Source organism: Aethina tumida, chromosome 5 (assembly GCF_024364675.1).
Source record: "Aethina tumida isolate Nest 87 chromosome 5, icAetTumi1.1, whole genome shotgun sequence".
Lineage (NCBI taxonomy): Eukaryota > Metazoa > Arthropoda > Insecta > Coleoptera > Nitidulidae > Aethina > Aethina tumida.
The window spans coordinates 15,343,696-15,363,638 of record NC_065439.1 but is presented as its reverse complement, the minus strand read 5'-3'; the positions used below and the strand labels follow the sequence as shown (position 1 = coordinate 15,363,638).

Genomic DNA, 19,943 nt, shown 5'->3' with positions numbered 1-19,943 from the left:
TAAAAAACAATTTTATTGAAACATACTTTATTTACTATTCTAACATTCTAAGAAGAAAGAGAGATTACACAAAATCCACTTTTCTTTGTCACTACTTTCATCATAGATGTTTAAGTGAATGATAAGATTTTCTCTGTCAGATCTAGAATACAGAGGCACTGACAAATATTTGTCATCGTCTTCTAAGCTCTAAAATTAAGAAAATATGAGTAACACGCTTAAATAATCTCATTAATGATTACTTACTTTTGGTTTCCAATTTAAATAACATTGTGGTGCAAGATTAATATTCTCAGAAATAGACGAACACGGTTTCAAAGATGCTGCTTCAAACAAGGCACCTTCAACCAACAAGTCACTTAAGGTTATACCTTCAGCTTCAGCCTTCCGCCAGTTTGTCTGTAGATGAAGTTGGTCAATCGCTATGTTATTCATCCTAGATACATCTTGCTTGTGGGATGCCAGAAAACCTTTGGGGTTGAAGAACAAGGACAAATTTATAGGATTTTGTAACATCTTAGAGGAAACTTGGTCTTTAATGCTTGACAAAAAGATCAGATTTCTTATCACAGTTCGCAGAAATTGTAAAGGTTCCTTAGGACCTGACCAAAAGTTCAACCATTGTTCTGGTGTTTCGTAATTCAATAAAGAAGAGCCTACAGCAATATCTTGTACACTAGGTACCATTACGCCCTTACAAATTTTGTTTAGATTGGCAAAAGACTTGTGAATTACTTGCACAAAACTTAATGCTTTTGAGTACTCCTCAAAAATGAAACTATCTAAAGCAGAGCTTTTCTTGGATTCGGGTGGGATTGTAATTCTTATAAAATCATGTCCTTGATTCAACTTTTTCCAAAGTGACATGAAGGGTGCAAGTCCTTTGTGGAAAATTTCTCGGTCAAAATTCATCAATGACTGCTTGTGAATGTACAAATCTACAATTTATTTGATTAAGAAGAAAATCATTGCACATCTCAGACAATTTTACCTTTCAGTTGTTTAATTACAATAGAAGAGTTTTGACTCTCCCAAGCTCTGTCAATGTTTTCCGCTAATCCAAAATAGGAAGGAACATCTCTCATTGGTAACTGAAGAATTGTATTCATATAATCCTGAAAAAAATAATTGCTATAGTAACTAAGCAATTAGCAAACGGTTCAATGTACCTTGTAGCTTGGAGAATTGGGCACATTTAAGATACCAAAAGGCTTCCAACGATGGCTAAGAACCTCATCAACAAAATACTGATTAACGTATGCAAACAGAATCTTCATATCATCCTGTTTTTCAATCCTACCACCGTACACAGTTTCAGCACACAACCCCGAAATATACTTCCACTGAATCTGCGGCGAGGGACTCTGCCATAAGTCCTCCACCAATTTCACGCAAGTCGACAAATCTGTATCGCTAAACTCGTAGTACTTGGACCATCCTTGAGGTATGTACTTACGTCTTTCCTGCAACAACGCGTGCACACAACAGATTACAAACAGTATTCTGGCAGCTGTAGCGTTCAATACTTCGAAGTATTTGTTTCCGAAAGACGCTATAGATCGTTGAATATTATTTTTTATGCCTTGCGGGGCTTCGTATACAATTTTCAAGCTGTTTTGGGTCAGAACTGAACTGATCTTGTTCGTGGCCTCAGATATCAACCAAAGTCTGAAGTTTTCGTGCTTTTCGATGACCTTCAAGGTTTGACAAAGTATTGGTAGCCAGCTGGTGGCTAAGTGAATGTTTTTAAGGATCAGCCATTGGCCAGATTGGGTGGTTTGTTGGAGCGCTTGGAGGGCGTTGTCTTCTAAACCTTCGCCCATTGCTATTTCTACATAATTATCGTTTCCAATTGTGTATTGTGCTAAATCTTTAATTTCGGTCGAAGGATCGGTGCCAGGCATTGATAGCACTAGTATCGGCTCCACAGGGATTGATTCTCTTAATATGATGGACAGTTCAAAGTTGGGAGGATCAAGACTCTTTAAACCAGTAATACTTAAAACACAAGAAGTCATTGTGGAGTACAATCTATCAGGTCTCAAAGCTTGAGTCACTAAAATCTTTTGAAAGTCAGTTAGAGTGACGTGACTGGGAAATCTGGAGTCTGTGGTGCTCATAAATTCTTTCCACAAATGACCCTCGGTGAGTTTTAGGGAGTTGTAGAAATCTGGCAGCTCCATCAAGTTTAGAACATTCAGTGATGTTTGTTTTGGTACCCATGGTGGTATTTCATCTTGGTTTTGCTTGGTGTTAGATCTGTTGCCCAAATAAGCGTCCCATTCATTTTTGGGTATACTTTTAGGGTACAACTTATGAGCCAAATGCAATAGAAACTTGAGCCTGTCTTGCTTAAAAATTCCTCTGGCCATGTAATTATAAACAACAAGCAACAAGTTTCTAGTTTGAGACTCAATAGTTCTTTCGATGACTTGAGAAGTCTCCAATGATTTTAGGAACAACCTGGTGAAAGCCGATACGGAAATAAGATATAGAACATTGCTTTTGGAAAACTCATTGCAACTGAAGTAAAGTTTGCTTCCAAATACAGATATGTCCATGTAAGCGTTATATTCTTTTTGTAGTTTCTTCTGCAACTCCATCGATTCAGTTAAAGCTTGCGTTATGGCGCTTGAACTGGCTTTAGTTTCGTTAAGTGATTTGATTAGACTTTTATTTTGTAAAATGTCACCGGAAGAGTTTGCCAGATCTTCAAGTAGTTGGTTTTGATAATGCTCCTGTTTGTCTTGAAGAGATTCTCTTTCGCTGAGCAAAGTTTTGCGTCTGTTTTCCAAGTCTGGGTTTTCTTGTTTTATTGCAGCGAACAACAGTTGATCTAAAAAAGTGTTTTGTTTAGAATAAATAACAGAAAATTAATTTGGTACAAACCTGTTAAACCGTCAGTTGTGACAGTAAAGTTGAACATGTTAATTAGTGGTAGAACATCAGCTGGCAATTGAAGCTGCTCATTTCTACTGCACAATATTAAATTAAAATTGGGATTGTAGTCAATTGTTTTGCCATTGAGACTGATTAATTTTCGTTCTCCTTGTTGAGAGTATTCTCTTCTGAAAATTGGGTATAAAACTGAAGGTATTCCATCAACTTCTTCAATGATCAATGTTTTTCCAAATCTAATCGCAAGTTCTAAATTGGTGTTAAACTTTGGAGAATTGTAAGTTAAATATTCAATATTCTTTTGATTTACGTGTTGCTTCAGCCAGTTTATGGCTGTCGAAGAAGGATCAACAATTAATGGAACCAGTGTGGACTGTAATGTAAAGCAAAACATTAATAAAATATACTATTTAAGATAAAAATGTACCTTAAGAATGCTGATGGCATTTTGTATTGATAGTTTATCAGAAGGCAAACCTTCACTTTGCCATTGTAAATGTTCCCTTTCAGTCGATAAAAAATTCTCAAATTCAAATTCTGTTAATCCAATATCTGACACCCAGTTATTTAAATGTCGCCTGGAATAGTTTGTGTTAAAATACCAAATTACAATTACTCTCTTTTATATTATACTTACTCTCTTTCGTGTTCAGTCTCTTTAGCTAAGTAAATAATAAAAGCTGATGCAAGTAAACAGTTTCTTGGTAAATTGTCGAATTGTTCTGAAAGTTCCTTGTGCTAAAAATCAATTATCATAAATATAAAAACATCATACGTTTAACATAAAATTAATTTACTTGTATTTGCCATCGTTCATACTCGTCATTGAGTTTGGAAACTAGTCCTTCCGCAGCGTTTAAAGTTTCTTGAGCCTGATTTAAGTCTATTTCAATTTCAGCAGCCTCTTTAGTATAAGCTGAGAGTTGCTCTTTCAACTTTGCAACTGCTGCATCCACATTAGACAACCCTGAACTCAATTCTTCAAGTTGCATTTCAGCTTCGTTTAAATTCCTGAAATCGAAAACTTTGAGTTTCTTCTGATAAAAATAATGGAAAGAATATACTTTTGAAGTTTATGTTGTTCCCTTTCTAAAGGTCGGATTTTATCCGCAACATGTGAGTATTGAACGTTGGCCTTCACCCAACCAGCTAGAGGAGCTGCTGCTAAAGAGGCCCTCTTTGCAACCTTATCATTAAACGATTCGCTCTTGTTTGACATTAGTTTTTCAACTGCAATTCGGTTTTCGGTAGTTATTCTACTGGCGTCAAACGACCGTATTTCTTCCTTTACTCCTCTTTTCGCCAAGAAAGTCTTCATGCTGTTCCAGGACGTGTCCTGAATACCCATCAGCCTTAAGACCCCTTCTAGAATGTCTCTGATTACATCTGGGGGAGCACGCATCGATCGGATCTCTGATAAGGATTCAGATTTAATGTTGCCAACTGCCGATCTAGCTTCTTGCACTAAAGGTTCAACCTCCGCCAATTCTTGTTCGATTTCTTTCTTTCGGCGTACCAACTGTATGTTCTCCTCCTCAGTTTTCTGTTTGAGATTTTCCATAACTTCTTTTTTGCTGTTGGCGTTCTTCATGGTGTTACTAATCATGTCCAAAGCGGAATTAGCTTTTGATTTTTTCTCTGCCAGTTTTTTTTGTTGCACGTCTGCCTTTAATTTCAACTCGTTGACTAGTTGTTTTGCATCGTTCAGTTTTGTAATTCCAGCCTTCAGTTTGTTTTGTTTTGATGTTATTTTAGAAACATGTTCTTGATATATTTGAATGTATAGTTTTATCATGGACACAAATCTTGATGGTTCAGACATAATAGAACTTACGTTTTTATAAATCTTTAGAAAATCTGTACTTAACTTTGTCTCTATTGATCCTTCTTCTTTCTCTTGATTTGACCTAAAACCGATAATAGTAATAATAATAATTCACTTTAATAAAAAACGTACTTTTGAATGATCAGTTGGGGGAGTTGGTTTATAGACTCGATAGTCCATTCATTGATCCAGATAACCGAACTGTTTTGAACGAAAATGGGACAGTTTTCAATAATTTGCCATAGATTTTTGTTGTGTTCATCCAAGCAAACTGCGATGTGCAAATTTGATCTTACACCTAAAAAGAAATAATAGAAATATGAAACCAACTAATAACCCTATGAATAGTTACGTTTCACAAAGAACTCAAATAAATTTCCTTCGAAGTTAAATCTTTCAGCTTCATCCTTCAAGTTCTTGACCAATGAGTCAATCTCCACAGATGTGTAAAGTCCAGGAACTTCCCCAGAAGCCATTAACATGCCAATAATATTAACATTATTTCGGTCCTCAAATATGTAATCATTAATTACTAATAAAACTTGCTCTCCATCTAATCCTGCTAATTGAATGGCCATTTTTAAGTCCATGTTTAGTTGGATTCGTTGCTCTGAAGCTGGAACCAACAGTTTGGCAGATAAAAGAGCTGCTGCGATTTTTAAAGCGCTTCTTCTGCCAGTTCCAGATTTTCCTATCATTAAGATGTTTTCGCCCAAACACGAGCAATTTTTGAAAACAGCTGCTGTTAAATCTAATAGTTCTTGATTGATTGACACGTCCATTATTAAACCCTCTCGTTCTAAAATATTTTTTCTTAGTACCAACAACTAAAATTGTAGCAAAATATATTTTACCGCATTGAATGATTCCTTGTTCGACCATTTTGAGCCAGTCATCTGATTCCAGTTTGTTTAAAGACAAAGTGGTATAAATATTAGAAACTTGGGGACTTGGTACAAAGAAGTACTTAGAAACATTAACCAATACGTTGGTTTTGCCCCAGTGCATATTTATTATTTCATTTATTATAATAGAGAGTTTTTCTACATCTTCTTGGTGTATCAATCTGTCTCCGAACAAATGAAGTGCTTCGTAGGATATAACCTGAAATAAAATTGTGTTTGTAAGTCTTTAGGTGCTAATGTTTAGAATACCTCTAAAAGAGAAGTTTCAGCATCTGCACTTCCTGAGAGATTATGTCTGAGAATGCTGCTGCTCCATTTAATCATGTCGTGAGAGCTGAAGATATAATGCTTGTATTGAACGGATGAAAAAGTTTTTGATATCTAAAATATGAACCTTATAAAAATTCTAATTTATATTTTTTATTATTAAATTTACTTTGTTATAAATTTCAATTAAAGTTAAACTAAGTTTTGTAACTTTGGTTCTGGGCCAAGCACCACCAGAAAAAACATTCTTCAGCAATGCCATGAGATAAGCAGTTAAAATGATAGTAAAGTCATCCTGTTGTGGCAGGCTAAAACATTTATTTTAATAAAAACATTTAAATCAACCCTTTTAATTTACTCGATATTATAATAATGCAAATTAGAAGTGAATCTTAAGGACAAAGTGTTTGTTTCCTCCATGCTTCCAACTATAACCACATTTTCGAGTCTTATAAATTCAATATTTGTGTCAAAAAATCCTTTGTAAACGATAATTTGATTCAGAAATTCAATCATCATATTGGTTTCCCATTTATCATGCTTCAGTAGATGAAGGTTCTTCAAGTACAAAACCATGAAGCCTTTCTTTGGTTTCAAAACTTTACCTTTGTGAGTATTGATTGAAAGGCACAACTAAAAATGCTTCATTAACAACGGCTCTATTATACAAACCCATTACTATACTTGTGAAAGTTTACTGATGACATAATATGGGGTTAGATTTGATCCGCAGTGAAATGTAAGTAATTCCAAATTTGATCTCTCTTGAACCAAATAGTTTAAAATTAACCTACAAACCTACTTTAGTAATTTGATTAATTTACTTTGAATTTATGCTTACGTTTTGGCAGATCCATGATTTCCAACCATCAAAAAATGTTGCTCATTTCCTTCCTTCAACCAAGTTCTTAAACAATCTAGAGTTTGCGATACTTGACCAGTGAGAACAAGAGGTATACCATTGGAAACATCTTCTAAATTCGCATTTGGATTTGTGACATAAGTATCCATCATGTCTCTTGAAGTGTTGTAGTAACATCTTAAAAGCATTGGTGGTTCTGGTTCTCGCATCCATTCAAATATTTGTTTTGCAAATATTTCCCTGAAGTCAAACTCTAAATGTTGTCCTAAACCATTCACTAGTGCTATTGAGAATTGTATTTTGTTTTTTACTTCTTTTATGAATGACAAACCAGTTTCCACCAAAGCAATTTTAGAACATGGTACTGTTATCTCACATTCGTTCACAATAAAATTAATGGCTGCAAAAAAATGTTTAAATCTTTTATTTATTTAGTACTTTTCATTACCTTTCTCAAAATAATCTTGAATCAACGGTTCTAAAATAGGTTTATCATCTTCTGATAATTCACTGACATATTTTTTGAGTACCAGTCCAACTTCCAAGTCTTCTTCGCTTAAAAATACAATGCCCATTCTAGAAATGGTAGCAGGTGAGGCCCATTTAAGATTATGCGTTTCGAAAATGAAATTAACATTTTGGCCAAACTGAATCCTCCAACCAGACGGCAAGGTCAATAGTCGATTATCATCCAAAACTGAATTCAAAGACTCGATCCAGTCTGGGTCAATGTCGCCATCACATGCAATCCATGACCAAATATCTACATATACCCAAAATAATAAATATGTTTTTAAAAAAATTATAAATTTTGTTTACCTTGTGAGTTGGAGGAAGCTTGAAGACTGTAATTGGTCAAAACACCATCATTCCATTGTTTAGTGTCAGGGTCCATATATCCCAAAAGCTGCGTTCTCTTCATACTCTTCGGATTGAACACGTATTCTTTTAGAGACTTTTTCATTTTAAGTAGTGCACGGAACAACAGTTTTTTTATAGTGGATTTGCCACAGCTCGGAGGACCAACAATTGCCACTCCCATTCGTTGCTTCAACTGCTCATAAAACTCCAAACACTTATTAATCTGTCTTTTATTAACCTCCAAACCTAATTCAACGAAACACTCTTCCAAAGCCTTGACCAAAACCTCATTCCCATATTGCATGTTTAATTCCACGTCTTTAAAAGTATCTTTAATGATGCCATCGAACTTAACACTATCACTGAAGGTTAATTTAGACAAAGTATTCATTCGCAAGACCTCCACTACCACCTTCTGCTCAACATCCAAACCAAGGTTGTCTACAATTTCCGACTTCATTTTATAACGCTTCAAACTTCTTCCACATCCGATGAGAATTGTTCTAATTGCTCTCAATCCCCAATCATAGTGTTGTTGTTGACTCAACAATTTGCTGGATAGATCAAAGACTTCCACAATCTTTGTTGCCAAAACGTGGGCGTGCTGGTAACCGTCGCAATGGAGAAGAGATCGTGCAATTTCTTCATGATCTGGATGGGTCATAACGACAGGTCTAAAGAGTTGCTTTAAGTTGTCAGGAAGCTTGTTCCTTCCTCCATAGTTTCCTCCAGCAGGATTTAGTGTGACAAATATACCACAATGACGGTTTACAATGACCTGAAACAGTGTACAGTAAAATATTGATGTTTGACGAGAGTTTGTAATGGTACCTCCTGATTGAGGAGCGTTATTTTAGGTAGGTTGTTTCTCAATGCTATTTGTACGGGTTGGATTAACATTGATACAGCGGATAGAGTGGCCTCTTCTAATCTGTTGAACTCGTCGAAACATCCCCAAGCACCGCTTCTCACCAATCCGGAGATTATCCGTCCCATTGAAGAGGCATCAATTCCCTAAAAATGTATTCGATTCATTAGTTTAGTTTTTTTAAGTTTAGATGTAGGTACTTCATCGCAATTGAACACCAACACTTGGCGGCCCAGAAGTTGTCCCAAAGCTTTTACTGATTCTGTTTTACCAGTTCCAGCGGGGCCGTAAGGATTCCCACCCATTCCTAAATACATTCCCTAAAAATTATAAATATTATTTTATCTTGTAGAATTTTAAGATAATTATATATTTTTACTTGGGTTAAAGTGAGAAAACATCTATCTGTCAAAGGAGTTCTAACTAATTTCGCAACGTTTCCAAGATATTCATAAGAATATTCCATTCTTGCATTTGCCATTTTTACGGTGACTTCCCCCATGGAATTTGAATAATATCGGAGTTGTTTTTGCCAGGTCCAATCGCTAACTCTTGTGGTCCTTGCGTCGATTAGATCTTCCAACATGTGTATGTGGTGGATTGTGTCCAAAAGCAACGCTTTCAGTTTAGTTTCTAGTAAAGTTTTATTGTCATCATCCACCACGCTAATGGATGCAAACGATTTATCTTCACCTCCATTCAATTCTAAGGAACTGTAATGGTTAAGCTGCGTTTTGTATTTGTTCAGCAATGAAGGCAGTGTCATGGACGTTATTGCTTGTTCACATTTTAAAGTAAAGGTAATGGAATCGCTGAGACATAAAATCTGAGAAGGATATTTCAAAGGATCTGGAGCCTCCTTCTCATTTTGACATTGCACGAGAAGCTCCTTCAACGTAAGCTGCATCTGTTTCACCAGTTTCTCCAACCACTCCTCCACACAGTGCCTGTCAATCTGAATGGGAGTAGACAATTTCACAATTTCTCCTTCTGCTGAACACAAGCCAGTTATTTTATCGTCCACCAATTGGATTGTGTTGACACCAGCGAATAGTTTTTTTAAATGCGTTTGGATGACGTGCTCCTTGGAGCTCTGGCCCACCACCTCAAGTAAATCCTCGTCGCTCAGGAAATAAAAGCGAGGAAATTTGTCGCGTTTCTCAGCTAGGAATTTATTGAGACTTGTCTGACATCTGCCCAGCTGTTCCAGGATAGTTTCTAAGAGTGATCTTAAGTTGGGCAACCTGCACAAAGCACCAACTCTCGTATCTTTTTCTATGAAGGTCAGTATATGGCGGACGTCACGGTCGATGCGATCAAATCTTTGCTTTTCGTTCGATAGGGTTCCACTGCTAAAAATCGGTTCCAGGTACAACCATCTGTGCAGAAGAAACAAATTAGTATGTGTTGTGTTTAGAGTTTCTTATACTAACTTTCTTTGGACTTGGGCCAAAGAAGTGACGAAATATTCCAAGTCTGTCAGTTTGTTTTCCCATATTACGGTTTTTTCTTCAAATGCTCCGAAATCGGTTGAGTTCTTCACAGATTGCAGAAGACTTTGGTTGTCTCCAATCTTCAAACATAAAAAATTAGATTACCACGTGATTTATATTTATAAAATTACCTTGCTGAGAATTTCCTTAAACTCTTTGATCAAGAAAATTGTTTTATTGTGTGAATCAGTTTGTTCGTTCAGAACAAATTTAGCTTGAACTTCCCATTGGTCCAACTCCCCCAAAGCTTGACGCACTACTATTTCACTCGCAGCTTTTTTAGATATTGCCTGAAAAGAAACATTATATTATATGTTATATAACAGTGCATAAATTTACTTGGAGCTGTTTTAGATTAGCTTTTATGTTATCTGAAGCTTTGAGGAAGTCATTTAATATTATTTGGTCTGTAGGTTTTGGTTGAATTTGAAGAATATTGAAGATGTCCATCCAATGTTTATCTGTGAAGTCTTCGCCCCGCACGTATTTTAACAATGGAAATATTTCCTTATATTTTTCAACTTCCTTACGTATTAATCTTACATAAAAACTATTTGGTTTCTCTTTAAGATTATTTTCCCATTTGGAAAGAAAATCTTCGAAAACGTAAATCTTTTTCCTAAATACTATCCAATATTCGTTTGTTAAGCTTGTTAATTCTGTAAAGAATCAAATATTATCATTAATCAATAATTTTTTTGAAATTTTTACTACCACCTTTATAAAACTCTTCAAAAACAGACCAATTATTTTCCTCTTTCACAAACTCTTCTTCAATTTTCTCAAACAAAGGTATTTCAGGTTTGTCAATGTGAAATTTCTCGTAGCCTGACCTGCAACATTGTTGATAATCAGCAACAAATCAATAATTCTAATAAAAAACTAACAGTAACTTTTCCTTCTTTGTTACAATTTCACCCCATTCATTTTTTCTAGCTTGTAATTCGTCAATCAGTTTGCCTAATCCATCAATGGAACTATCTACAAAATCACCTGAAGACTTCGGCCTATTGAGTTCCCACTTGGCGGAAAAATGTTCTAATTCCTTGATCAAATTTTCCGACTCCACCCCTAAAGTCATCTTAACATTTTCCATTTGCTTTTCAATGATTAAATGATGACTATCTATTAAGCTCAGCAATCTTTCCCAAGCGCCTTTCAGCCTGTTTACCGAATCAATTTGTTCTCTGCTCCAACTGGAGAGAGTCTGCGTTTTCTTCACCATTTCATCAAACACTTCTTGCATCTACAACCTAAAATGACAACAAACAAATAATAACAATTCTTTTGGATTACCTCCGGTAACTCTTTTAGGATTAATCCGTGGGCAGCACCCGAATCGGCTAATTCTTCAACAGTCACAGCCTGTTTGGTTAAAGCAGCTGTTGAAGGATCGACAAAGTTTTGGATTTTTACAACGTCTTGTGCTATCGAATCTTTCAACGAGTAAACTAGTTGATCCCAATAGCTTCTGTTGTGTGATTCTAAGTCTGAACGAAGCCTTGAAAGTCCTACTATAATACAACCAATTCTTTCTTCATTACTGAAAAATAAATTAATGTACAAATATTTTGACTAGTTATAATAGTTTGTAACCTTGGGAGTTTTGCAACCTCTTGACCAAATATTTTGGAACTTCTAAAATGTAAATCCCAATGTTGCCAAGTTTTCAGTTTTGAGGTATCCAATGTTTCTAACTGGATCCATGACATCCAATGATTTTTAACAGCTTGAAGTTGGGCAAAGAGTTCATCTGTATGCTTAGAAATAACTTCCAAAGCGTTTTTATTGCTGTAATGTAGTTGACAATAAGAAAAATAAAATCTGATATTGAAAATTATTTACTTATCGATAATGTTTGAGTAAACAGTGGTATCAGAAGAATCAGAGATGCCTCTAAAATGCTTTGGCAGCTCCAAAAATCGCTTCAACTGTTGGTCGTACTGCTTCTTGAGATTGGTTTCATCAGGAGAGAAAATCATCTCGCCATTTCTGTAGACTAAATCCACATAAATTTCAGGCAAATACAAGTGAACTGTGTCCAGGCTTTTCAGGTATTGTCTTTCAAGTGTTTTACTCAGAGTCTTGTCCAAATCGTTTTTCCACAGCTGCATGTTTTTAAATCCCTTGTCTTCCACTTGACTGACAATGTTTCTAATAATTCTTGTGTTGTCCTTCCATTTACTGTAGTCTTTTATCAAATCCACATCTGTCAATTCGTTTATCTGCATTTAATAAAAAAGTTATTAACAATTAATACAAACATGGTGAAAATTAGTGATTACCTTTTCCAAAATTTGATTATGATACATAGTAAGAAGGTCGTTTTCTTTGGACAATTTCTCTACAGCTTTTTTTAAATAAGAAACATACTTTTCTACTGATAGTTCATCACCCCAAGACACAACTTCTTGTTCTTGCACCAATTTGGACAACTCCAATGCACTCGTGAGCATTAAAGGCTTTAACGAAGAAATCATTCGATCTCCAATCGTGTTATGGAAGTTGGCGATCTTAAACAACTCATATTAGATAAGGGATGTCACAATAAAATAATTTTACTTGTTCTAAAATCCGGGCATGCTTCATAAACTTCCTGGCATGGTCCGAAGTCTCTTCTATGCGACTTGGTATGTGAAACCCCATCGTTCTAAGCTGTCGCACTTCGTTTATCAAAGTGACAAACCTTGAAGAGTAGTTTACTTTCATGTACTTTTGCTGAGAAAACTGCACCACCGGGTCGGACTCCCTCAAACTTAAAGTTTTGTCTTTGATCAATGTCATTACTTCACCAACCCAACTTTGGAACAAATCGTTTTGCTGCACTTTCAAGTCCTGCAACATTTCAGTCACCTGTTGGTTTATGTTTTCGTATCCTTGAAGGTCGTCTAAGATTTTTTTAGAAACTTTATCGACTTCCTTTATTCGGTTTTCTAGTTGTTTGACTTGCATCATCTCTTTGACTGTTTGGGACGTTTCAGAGCCGGCCAAATTGTAAAATTGTTCACTATTAGACTTGCTTTGAAGCTGTCTCAAGTACTCATATAAAGAAGTTAACAAAAACTGTCTTTCGGATAGAAGAGTCTGTTTTAAAATTGGTCTTGTGATGATTTCACTGTAACGTGAGAACTCATATAATAACTAAAAAAAATATATATGTGTAAATGTAAATTAAACGACTTAAATTAAAAATACTTGTCTGGTGTTTGCATTTAAGGTGGAAAGTTGTTTCTTCAGTTTCATGCCTACCAGTTTTTCAGCGGGTTGGAGCTGAACCTCAAAATGTTTATGGGCTATCAGTAAAGCATTTGGTGGTAGTTCCCCAAATTTGAACATGTTTATATCTTGGTATGGTTTGAACATCTCCTTGGTATTTAAACTTTCCTGTTCATCTGGTGTTAGAAGTCTGGTCAATTGTTTGTGAACAGTTCTGGCATTGATTGCTTCTTCCAGAATTTTTATGTAATCAAGCAAGTCTTTGGGGATGTAAATTGGTTCCCTCCACAAGTTCAAGGAGTAATTAGGCCAAAAAATCTCGGTGAGTTGTTTACAAGTTGTGGTCCATTTCTCTCCCACGCTTATCAATTGCCGGACAACTTCAGTAACTTCGTTGTAATCGCCAGTCCAGAAGTTTACATTCTCCATCTGTTTGGAGATGAATTTACAAACGTTTCTGGCGATCACATCCATCAGATGTTTGATCCTGTCTTTTGGAAAAGGAGGCTCGTGCCTCCAGAGGTCGTCCAAGACGTTGTGTGCTCGTTCCAGAATTTCCTCCGCCTCCATAAAAGACAGCGCATCTAAAACACTGCAAAATATGGTTATTTGTGATGCTCTGATTTTGGGGACTCACCAGAAGTCGCGGGATATTGGCGTTAGGATGTCTCGAAAGGAGGCACAAGCGACTTTAGTTAATTTATCTCGTTTTCCAGTAGAAAGTGTGGCTTGATGCCAATAGTCGACTTCATGCTCTAAAGTGTTGATTATATCTAACGTGTTAATTGTGGGATTTTGCAGGAAATCTTTGTTGTTTGCAAAAATTGTACTTCTCAAATCTTGTTGCATGTTGTAGATGTGTTTTTGAAGCATCTGTTGTTGTTCCTAAAACAACAGTTGATTAAAAAAAGGACACTTAATTGGGAGGCGTACTCTATTGAAGAGAGGAGAGTAAACGTTGTTCAAGGAGTGATATAGTGCAAGCGTTGGCGATCCAGACATTGAAAGAACGTTGGTGGAGTTAAGTAAATTGTCTTCGTTGATTGTGCAAGGTTTTTGTTTGGTGAATATGACCAGTCTTGGATAATCCTTATCCTCAACCTGAATACAAACAAATCGGTTCAGTAAAATTAAGTTTGGAATATTGTCACTGCTTGCCTTGTTAAAGAATTTCATCTTCTTCTTCAGTTCTGTTTCTTCGATAATTGCGTAGAGGTTTAACAAATTTTCTTCTTCTAAAAAACGTTCCAGTTCAGTCAGTCCTAAAATGTCTTTGTCGAAATCGACCTCGGGAAAAGTTGTACCCAAGTGACATCCTTATTTAAAAATATGTTATTGAAGGTTTACAATAATTATTTATTTGCCTTTTTTTTACCTGACATATATATTACACTTTTTTTAACGGAGTCGGACATTGTTGAACTAGCGGGTAATCGAAACCAATGTTTGTTGTCAATGATGGAGTGAGTGTGTTGTTATAGAGACGCTCTACAAACACTTTCACGTCGTAGCATGATGTACATTGAAAAACAAACAAAAAATCAATAAAAACAATTGTAATTAATTCTATTTATAAATTTAAATGTTTTAAAAATACATATTATAATTTTAAATATATAAATATTAATTCAAATTAGTAATTGTAGAAATATTTTGACTCACATTGTACTGATCAATTTGACCTAAAAACTCATTAGAACAAATTGTATTATAGTGAGACTCATGACTTTCCAACGAAACCACTAATTACTGGTTGAAAGAATCAGCAGGACAAAATTCAAACCTTCGTTGTTTCAATTCCTACTTTGACAAAACAAACTGCGAACACAGAAGAGCATGAAGAGATGCTGGTCTCTCTCAACAGTTGGAGTTGTTTTTACAGCTGCCAAAGCATTTTAGAAGCACTTTTAATTCTTCTGATAGTATTGTTTACTCAAACCTCATCGAAATCCTTACCAAAAATAGATATTATTTTTCTTATTGTTAATTATATTATAGAAGTAAAGATGTATAGGAAATTATTTTTAAGCACAAAGATGCACAGAACTATTTGCTCAACTTTAACCTGTTAGAAATCAACTTACATTTTAGAAGTTAGTTTAGTTTTATTAATTAATATAATATATAAACAGTACTTTAAATTTGAGGGAGTCCGACCCGGTGGTGCAGTTTTCTTAGCAAAAGTACATAAAAGTCTTCAAGGTTTGTCACTTTGATAAACGAAGTGCGACAACTTAGAACGATGGGCTTTCACATGCCCAGTCGTATAAAAGAGACTTCGGACCACGCCAGGAAGTTTATGAAGCATGCCCGGATTTTAGAACAAGGAAAACTATTTTATTGTGACATCTCTTATCTAATATGAGTTGTTTAAGATCGCCAACTTTCATAACACGATTGGAGATCGAATGATTTCTTCGTTAAAGCCTTTGATGCTCACGAGTGCCTTGGAGTTGTCCTAATTGGTACAAGAAGTTGTGTCTTGGGGTGATGAACTATCAGTAGAAAAGTATGTTTCTTATTTAAAAAAGCTGTAGAGAAATTGTCTAAAGAAAACAACCTTGTTACTATGTACCATAATCAAATTTTGGAAAAGGTAATCACTAATTTTCACCATTGTTTATAAATATTTTTATTAAATGCAGATAAACAAATTGACAGATGTGGATGTGATAAAAGACTACAGTAAATGGAAGAACAAAACAAGAATTATTAGAAACATTGTCAGTTAAGTGGAAGACAAGGGATTTAAAAACATGCAGCTGTGGAAAAACGATTTGGACAAGACTCTGAGTAAAACACTTGAAAGACAATACCTGAAAAGCCTGGACACAGTTCACTTGTATTTGTCTGAAATTTATATGGATTTAGTCTATACAAATGGAGAGATGATTTTCTCTCCTGATAAAACCAATCTCAAGAAGCAGTACGACCAACAGTTGAAACGCTTTTTGGAGCTGCCAAAACATTTTAGAAGCATTTCTGATTCTTCCGACACAACCGTTTACTCAAACGTCATCGATAAGTAAATTATTTTCAATAACAGATTTTATTTTTCTCATTGTCAATTACATTATAGCAATAAAGATGCTTTGGAAGTTATTTCTAAGCACACAGATGAACTCTTTGCCCAACTCCAAGCTGTTAAAAATCATTGAATGTCATGGATTCAATTAAAAACATTGGATACCTCAAAACTGAAAACTTGGCAACATTGGGATTTACATTTTAGAAATGGTAAAATATTTGGTCAAGAGGTTTAAAACCCCAAGGACTCTTAAGGTTTCCAAGAGACTTCATCAATTTAAACTCTTCATCATTTAAATATTAATACAAATAATTTAATAATTGTAAAAATATTTCGACCAATTATGTATTGGTGACCATAAATTTAGACAAAATAATGTATTAAAACAAATTGTCAATAGCAAAAATACTTCCATAAATCAAAAGTAATGACCAGAGGCCCCCTTGATATGAGTTATGAAAATTTAACACATTAAAGTTCATTTTCATATCAAAACTAATCTTGTACCTATCCTTCATTTACAAACTGTTAACAATATCCATAAAAGCACTTTCTACTGAAAGTATTTCGAAGAAATCTTTGACCACTCTACTCCCATTGAGCATGGCTTTATTAAAGAAATTATCACGGAGTCTTAAATTTCACCAGGCAATTTCTTTTTTATCGAATGTCATTTTGTATATGAAGGGGCTTTTCAGAAATGGTTTTGGAACGTAAGTTGCAAAATATACTTCGTAACCCAAATGGGTTACACCAAAATTGGTGCTCAACATTCAAGCAGTAATTCTGCCATTTTTTGTATCAACTATATCTAATATTTTATATTTTGTATAAATATTATAAAACAAATTGTTAAAGTATAATTTATACTTAATTTAGAAGATAGTAACTATATAAATATATCAGTGACAATTAAAGAATTTAAAAATATTAAAAATTAATGTTTTTTTTTGTGATGAGTAGAATATAAATTTGTTTCCATTAAAAATAATTAATGTCCTTATTTAATATAATAAGGTATAACAAATATGCAAGTTAAAAATAAAAAAAAATGTGATTCTCATTCATAATATAAACAATGAATAAGTGAAATGGTAGTTGCATATTCATTTATGTTTTTTTAAGATTTATGCACACAAAATGTAAATGTTTGCTACGTGTAAGAAAAGAATATGTTGTGGTGCCTGTAAGAACTATTATTTATTTTATTATATTCATTTAAATATTAGAATTACACCTACAATGTACCTTGTATGTAAATAAATTTGAAGTAACTAATTAATTTCACTACTTTACAAGTTACAATTGAGTTTTACTACCTCTTGGTAGATGTAAAATATAATAAAGTTTGGGGACTGATTATTGAATTATAATTTTTAGGTAAATCTATAAATCCAAAAATTACCTGTTCCAAAATGATAAGAATAGCACTCCAGTGTCAAGCCTAATTTCACCACTTCCATCAGCAACTAATTCTGCTCAAGGATTCAAAGCTATTCGTTTCTTCAGAAATAAATTTATTGGTATTTCAGGATGAAATATTTTAAAAGTAAGTACAAAATTATATTATTTTATATTCATTCTAATTAATCTACTGTACATGTTTCAGAAAAAACCCAGGATGAAGAATCCCTACTCCACAATGAAAACGAGGTCGAAACGGATCAAATAATCGAAGACAAACTAAACGAATCGGTGGACCAACTTACGCATAAATCGTCTAAAATCCGCACCAACGCCTTCAAAAATCTTTCCAAAATTTTAATAGAAAACTACGAGCCAGATTTCGTAAAGAGTCACATCTTCACAATGACCGACGTCATCGAGAAGTCGTTGAAAAAGAAGAGCGGCGAAGCCGAAGCTATTTTGGCCGCAGATCTGGCCGCTCATTTGTTTACCCAGTTGAGCCTTAGTGAAGATCGTGAGGAAATTTGCAAGAAGCTGTCACCAGTTTTGTGGACTGTTCTTAACGACAAATATTCTGAGACTGCCCTCAAAACTAAAGTAAGTCATTTGATATTGTTTGTGTGTTTCTTTATTAATGCAATTGTGTTTATTTGTAGTGTTGCAGTGTCTTGGGCTACATAAACTTCTTAACAAACGCAGAAATCGGCGACATCATACTACTAATGCAGCAGCTGTCGTCCATCTTCGTCAGTTGCGCCAAAATGGATGTGGCAGCGGCAAAAAGCGACGTGGCCGAAAGTCTTTGTGCAGCCGCACTCACCTCCTGGTCATTATTGTTCACTCTCATGCCAACAGACAACATAAGTCACTTGATCAAGTCTAAAACGTTGACTAATTTGGAACAAATTTTCGAGCTGTTAGAAATAGGAAGCTTGGAAGTGCGGCTGGCTGCTGGAGAAGCCTTGGCGATCGTCTTCGAGATGGGAAGGCTCGAGGACAGTGATTTCCAGGAGGAACTTGCTTATATCGTTGCAGAAACTCTCCGTGAATTTGGCAAGGAGTGCACCAAACATATGGGGAAGAAAGATAAGAAGCAACAGCGTGCAGAGTTCAGAGATATTTTAAAGCTGGTGGAGGACAATGAAGTTTCGGAATTGTCCATGAAATTTGGAAAGGAGGAGTACGTGATGGATACGTTGGTCAAGCAGAAGATGTACGGAGAGTTGTGCAAAGTTTTAGGTCCTGGAATAACTAGTCATTTGGCCGTGAATGAGTTGATTAGGGAGGTTTTGGAAATTGCCGATGTGGCTAAAGAAGAGATTGTCAGTGAGGAGCAGCAACTGATAGAGAAGTTGGATAGAAAGTACAAGAACGCTGCCAGTTTTAAAGCCAGGACTAAATCCAGAGCTAGTGATAGAAAAAATAAAATGTCAGAATTTTAAATTAATATTTATTTTGTTTGTTTGTCTATTTTTATTAATTATAATTATTTTATATGTTAGTTACTTGTAATTTGAATTGTTTATTTTAATAAAACGTTTCTATTTAAACAATTGCTTTTAATGTCTTGTAAATAAAACACAAACTTTATAAAAAATAGTTTATTAAATCAGATTGGTCAGAAATTGTGTATGAAAAATTGCACAAAATTTCAGGGCCGATCAACTGGAGACGGCGTCCTATCTATGTACTCTATGTTCTGTAGCTTAACATCCTCTTCGACCTTCCTAAAGGTCTCCTTATCAGGCAAACTTAAGTATCCAATTCGTGCTTGGGAACAACCCTCCCACTCCTCCTCCTCAATATCCTCCTGCGAGTTTTTCATCAGGTTCACCTTTAGAACGCCACATTTCTTGGCATGTCTTGCAATGCGACTCCTGGTAGTTTTTTCTTCCGTGGTTTTGTTGATGGAGGAGGAGGACGAACTTTTTAAGGGATCAGAAGAGTTCATTGCCATTTCCAGTTCTGATTCCCAGGCCTCTTCTTTACGCTCCCTTTCGCGACGTTCCAGCTCTTGATAGCGATTGTAGATTATGAATTCGGGGATGAATGACGTCTTCATTGTCATTGGTGACTCTCCATCCTAGTTGAAAACAGAAAAGATTAGTATTTTAAGTTGTAGATGTATAAAATTTTACCATGTCAATGCTTAAAGATCCTTGTATCTCTCTTAGTGATCTTTGTTTTGCCAACCTTTTCTTTTTCTTGTGCAAAGGTTTGGTTTCAATGATCATCTCTTCAAGCTCAAACGTTGGATCACAGTTCAAGTGGTCTTTCTGCAAAATTAGAGTTAAATTAGTAACAAAACAATTA

At 35.1% G+C, this 19,943-nt stretch overlaps 3 protein-coding genes across 3 annotated transcripts in view; 1 reads left to right on the top strand and 2 right to left on the bottom strand.

Annotated features, from left to right (window-relative positions):
* Window positions 1-16: 16 nt before the first annotated feature.
* LOC109597114 (cytoplasmic dynein 2 heavy chain 1) lies at window positions 17-14,724 on the bottom strand. The gene is made up of 37 exons (XM_020012741.2): window positions 14,571-14,724; window positions 14,338-14,511; window positions 14,129-14,277; window positions 13,833-14,080; window positions 13,175-13,787; window positions 12,542-13,120; window positions 12,265-12,492; window positions 11,825-12,204; window positions 11,576-11,770; window positions 11,276-11,522; window positions 10,867-11,225; window positions 10,697-10,812; window positions 10,319-10,638; window positions 10,111-10,269; window positions 9,920-10,059; window positions 8,866-9,865; window positions 8,687-8,806; window positions 8,450-8,632; window positions 7,577-8,396; window positions 7,206-7,520; window positions 6,737-7,157; window positions 6,580-6,685; window positions 6,254-6,528; window positions 6,065-6,203; window positions 5,878-6,009; window positions 5,578-5,827; window positions 5,076-5,522; window positions 4,856-5,021; window positions 3,963-4,805; window positions 3,696-3,909; window positions 3,536-3,636; window positions 3,326-3,476; window positions 2,890-3,271; window positions 1,170-2,836; window positions 992-1,115; window positions 243-938; window positions 17-182 (listed from the first exon to the last, which is right to left on the bottom strand). Exons 1-37 carry the CDS (start codon window positions 14,608-14,610, stop codon window positions 40-42), a joined length of 12,642 nt encoding a protein of 4,213 aa, XP_019868300.2. The 5' UTR covers window positions 14,611-14,724; the 3' UTR covers window positions 17-39.
* Window positions 14,725-17,337: 2,613 nt separating this feature from the next.
* LOC109597126 (interferon-related developmental regulator 2) lies at window positions 17,338-19,177 on the top strand. The gene is made up of 4 exons (XM_020012758.2): window positions 17,338-17,409; window positions 17,604-17,772; window positions 17,833-18,227; window positions 18,287-19,177. Exons 2-4 carry the CDS (start codon window positions 17,757-17,759, stop codon window positions 19,070-19,072), a joined length of 1,197 nt encoding a protein of 398 aa, XP_019868317.2. The 5' UTR covers window positions 17,338-17,409; window positions 17,604-17,756; the 3' UTR covers window positions 19,073-19,177.
* Window positions 19,178-19,216: 39 nt separating this feature from the next.
* Window positions 19,217-19,943, bottom strand: part of LOC109597142 (serine/threonine-protein kinase 32B) — a 77,027-nt gene continuing 76,300 nt past the window's right edge. The window contains exons 7-8 of the mRNA XM_020012773.2: window positions 19,769-19,906; window positions 19,217-19,713 (exon numbers count right to left, since the gene is read on the bottom strand). Of these exons, the coding sequence (XP_019868332.2) occupies window positions 19,282-19,713; window positions 19,769-19,906 (570 nt within the window). The 3' untranslated portion in view covers window positions 19,217-19,281. The remainder of the gene's footprint in view (window positions 19,714-19,768; window positions 19,907-19,943) is intronic.